Below are 3,298 nucleotides of genomic sequence, written 5' to 3' on the forward strand. Positions count from 1 at the left end.
TATTGTATCATACAATTATTAGGTTCTGTAGAAGGACGTAGATCTGGGTATTTATTATGATGGAATATAGGCTGAACTGGATGGACAAATGTCTTTTTTCGGCCTTACTAACTATGTTACTATGTTACTATGTTACTAGGTTCTGTAGAAGGACGTAGATCTGGGGATTTATTATGATGGAATATAGGCTGAACTGGATGGACAAATGTCTTTTTTCGGCCTTACTAACTATGCTACTATGTTACTATGTTACTATGTTCTTGTCTGTTGACCTAAGATTTCTTATCAAAATTGTTTCGGAGTACATACAACATTTTGACCACTTTATATTGTATTTTGTTGGAGAAACTTATTCCTGTTTTAGTGTTCATTATACTGGATACATATGTTATTAGATTGGGCAAACATGCACACATTAATCTTTGCTTTGTTTTTTCATGGTGTGTGTACGGCTGTATTGACGTCTTACTCTTCAAAGCTACGCAATGAAACTTGTGAGAGCAACAGTCAGGAGAGAATTTAGGGCATTGCAGCAGATCATTTGCATGTTGCTCCTATAGTAGGTGCGCATGTCCTGGATTGAGGTTTGGCAAGGGGCTTCTGCCATCGGAGATAAGGAGTTATGGTGTAATGGAAGGTTGTACTGACCTGGACAAATCGGAAGCAGTAACAAATCTAGTTTAAAAGTCTCTAGTTGGTAATTTACCAGTTTGCATGCTTAAGAATGGCTTTCCTAATGTCTTTATTTCTCAGACTGTATATTATGGGGTTGATAAAAGGAGTAAACACAGTATATAGTAATGATAAGATCTTACTCATAGTGAGTGTTCGGCCTTTTTTTGGGAAAATATAAACACCAAACATGGTCCAGTAAAATATGGAGACCACAGTGAGGTGGGAGCTACAGGTGGAGAAGGCTTTCTGTCTACTAACTCTAGATTTAATCTTTAAGACCGCTGACACAATATAAGTATAAGACAATACAATGATAATAGTTGGAATTATTAAGATTGGAATGCCAATTACATAAATCTCCAAGAGAACAAAGAAGGTGTCCGAACAGGAAAGTTCTAGTAGGGGATGAGTGTCACAGAATAAATGGTCAATGATATTTGGACCACAAAAGTTTATTTTTGACATTTTTAAAATGAAAATAAAACCAAGAGAAATTCCAGACACCCAACAGGTAATTGATAATTTGACACAACGTGATGTAGTCATGATGGTGGAGTAACGGAGAGGATTACAGATGGCCACATATTGGTCATAAGACATCACAGCGAGAAGAAAACATTCAAACACTTCTGGGGCACAAAAAAAATACAACTGAGTGATGCAATCAACAAAAGCTATGGATCCCCCATTATTAAGTAGAATTTGGAGCAAATTGGGGACAATATTGGTAATTAGCAGAATGTCACTGACGGAGAGTTGTGAGATGAAGAAGTACATTGGAGTGTGTAGGTTTTTTGTGGTGGACACCAGGGTGATGATCAGGAGATTTCCGTATATTGTCCCACAGAAAATCCCCAGTAGAACAGAGAACAAAGAAATTCGTAAATTTTGCTTGATTTGAAAGCCTAAAAGAACAAACTCAGTGACTCCGGTCCCATTCATCTCCTATATACAAAGTAAATTTTAGTTATGCTGTAGTAAACTGAAACCAGCAATAGATAATAGTGTGATGGTTACAGATTCCTGCCCTAGGTAGTTAAAAAAACAGGTGAAATATGAGAACTCAGATGAGGGCGGCCTTTTCAGACAGACAGGCTCCATAGTCCATCTATTCAGTCCATCATTAGAGTGTTAAAAGAACAGAGATCAGTAAAGCACCACAGGACCTTCATGGTTTCAAATAAGGGCAGAGAGTTTCTTAACAACCAGACGTCCAACAATCAAAACTGTCTCTATGACAGATTTTTATACATTGTTAAGAAATATTGAAAATTATCTCAAATACAGTGATAAGGTTGGAAAATTTGATTCTAAACTAAAAGAATTTATCCAAATTTCCCAATTTCCCAATCTGAATTCTCAGCAATTTGAGTCATGTAAATCCAGCAGGTTTGTGGTCAGTCATCTATTGGTATGGTTGTTAAATATGGACTGGCTCGGTTTTGAAAATATAGCAACAAAGCAAACTCACCTAGCCCATCACCTGTCCCTGCTGACGAAGCTTCCTGGTGGTCTCCAGCTAACATGCTCGGGGAATTGCTCCATTCATGTGCTCTTTCCTTCATCACCAGCACTTTTTTCCACCAGCTAGGTCTTGACAACTGTTCTGATGTTATATCCCAATGACATCATGACATGCACCAGTCTATAGTATTGCACAGGCCAGACGTGCTGGAGAAGAGCGACGAGGAGAAGAACACTGGAGCAGGAGCTAGAAGTACAGAACCAGCAGGAAGCTATGATGGCAATGAGCGGTGGTGGCAAAGAGAGGTGACGGGCAAGATGAATATAATGGGCTTTTTTGGGCGGAGAGGGAGCTAACCCTTCTCATCCATCAATTCATCCAACTTTGATGTTGAGAACTTCGAGGCTTCCAAAAGTTGTTGGACTCCATTTTAATTGCATTGAATTCATTTGATGTAAATTGAATTTTCTGGCTGAATTTCTGAGAATTTGCAGAATTTTAATTTTGGAAGATTTACTCATCTCTCTCAATTTAACCTCCACGGTCAATAATCAAGTCCATCCTTTTGAAGGTCAAATTCCCAATTAGACAATAATAATACTTTTTCCTGGGATTTTTTAATGTGATAATTTTGAGAGCTATCACAAGCAGACCCCATTAGGTTTTATTACAGAGATATTTACTGCCAATACTTACAGCAACTTTTTCTTTATTATTCATGATATACATTTTCAAATTCATATATTATTTTTACAGGACTCAATTCTTTTGTGATATGAAGAATTTCCCCAGGGTCAATAGACAAAATCATAGTCACTCCTCAGTGCATAGTCACCAAAAACATGAATATGAGCCTTAATGGATGTAAGTCTGGATACTTATATATCAAATAGAAGGCTCGGTGCCTAGTAACACAAATCATGGGAGACTTGTCCATTGTCCCACAAGCCACCTTTATTTCAGGCAATTATCATAAAAATAAATCATTAATAACTATTTTCCATTTATTCACTGCTAAGATTGTGATTAAATGTATCAGTGTTTAGTGGGGTTAAAGGAATATTATTACTATAACTGGATATTTTAGATGGACATTTAAAAAAATAAACGTCTTTTCAATACACTTACCATTTAAATTTGTCCTATTTTTCATATATC

The 3,298-nt window shown here is 36.8% G+C and overlaps 1 protein-coding gene across 1 annotated transcript; it reads right to left on the reverse strand.

The window, feature by feature from the left end:
• Window positions 1-702: 702 nt before the first annotated feature.
• On the reverse strand, window positions 703-1,617 carry LOC138674859 (olfactory receptor 11L1-like). The gene has a single exon (XM_069762678.1). It carries the CDS (start codon window positions 1,615-1,617, stop codon window positions 703-705), a length of 915 nt encoding a protein of 304 aa, XP_069618779.1.
• Between the last annotated feature and the right edge of the window lie 1,681 nt (window positions 1,618-3,298).

Source organism: Ranitomeya imitator, chromosome 4 (assembly GCF_032444005.1).
Source record: "Ranitomeya imitator isolate aRanImi1 chromosome 4, aRanImi1.pri, whole genome shotgun sequence".
Taxonomy (NCBI): Eukaryota; Metazoa; Chordata; class Amphibia; order Anura; family Dendrobatidae; genus Ranitomeya; species Ranitomeya imitator.

Excerpts from the sequence above, each read along its gene's own strand:
- LOC138674859 (XM_069762678.1), bottom strand. The coding sequence starts at position 1,617 with ATGAATGGGACCGGAGTCACTGAGTTTGTTCTTTTAGGCTTTCAAATC.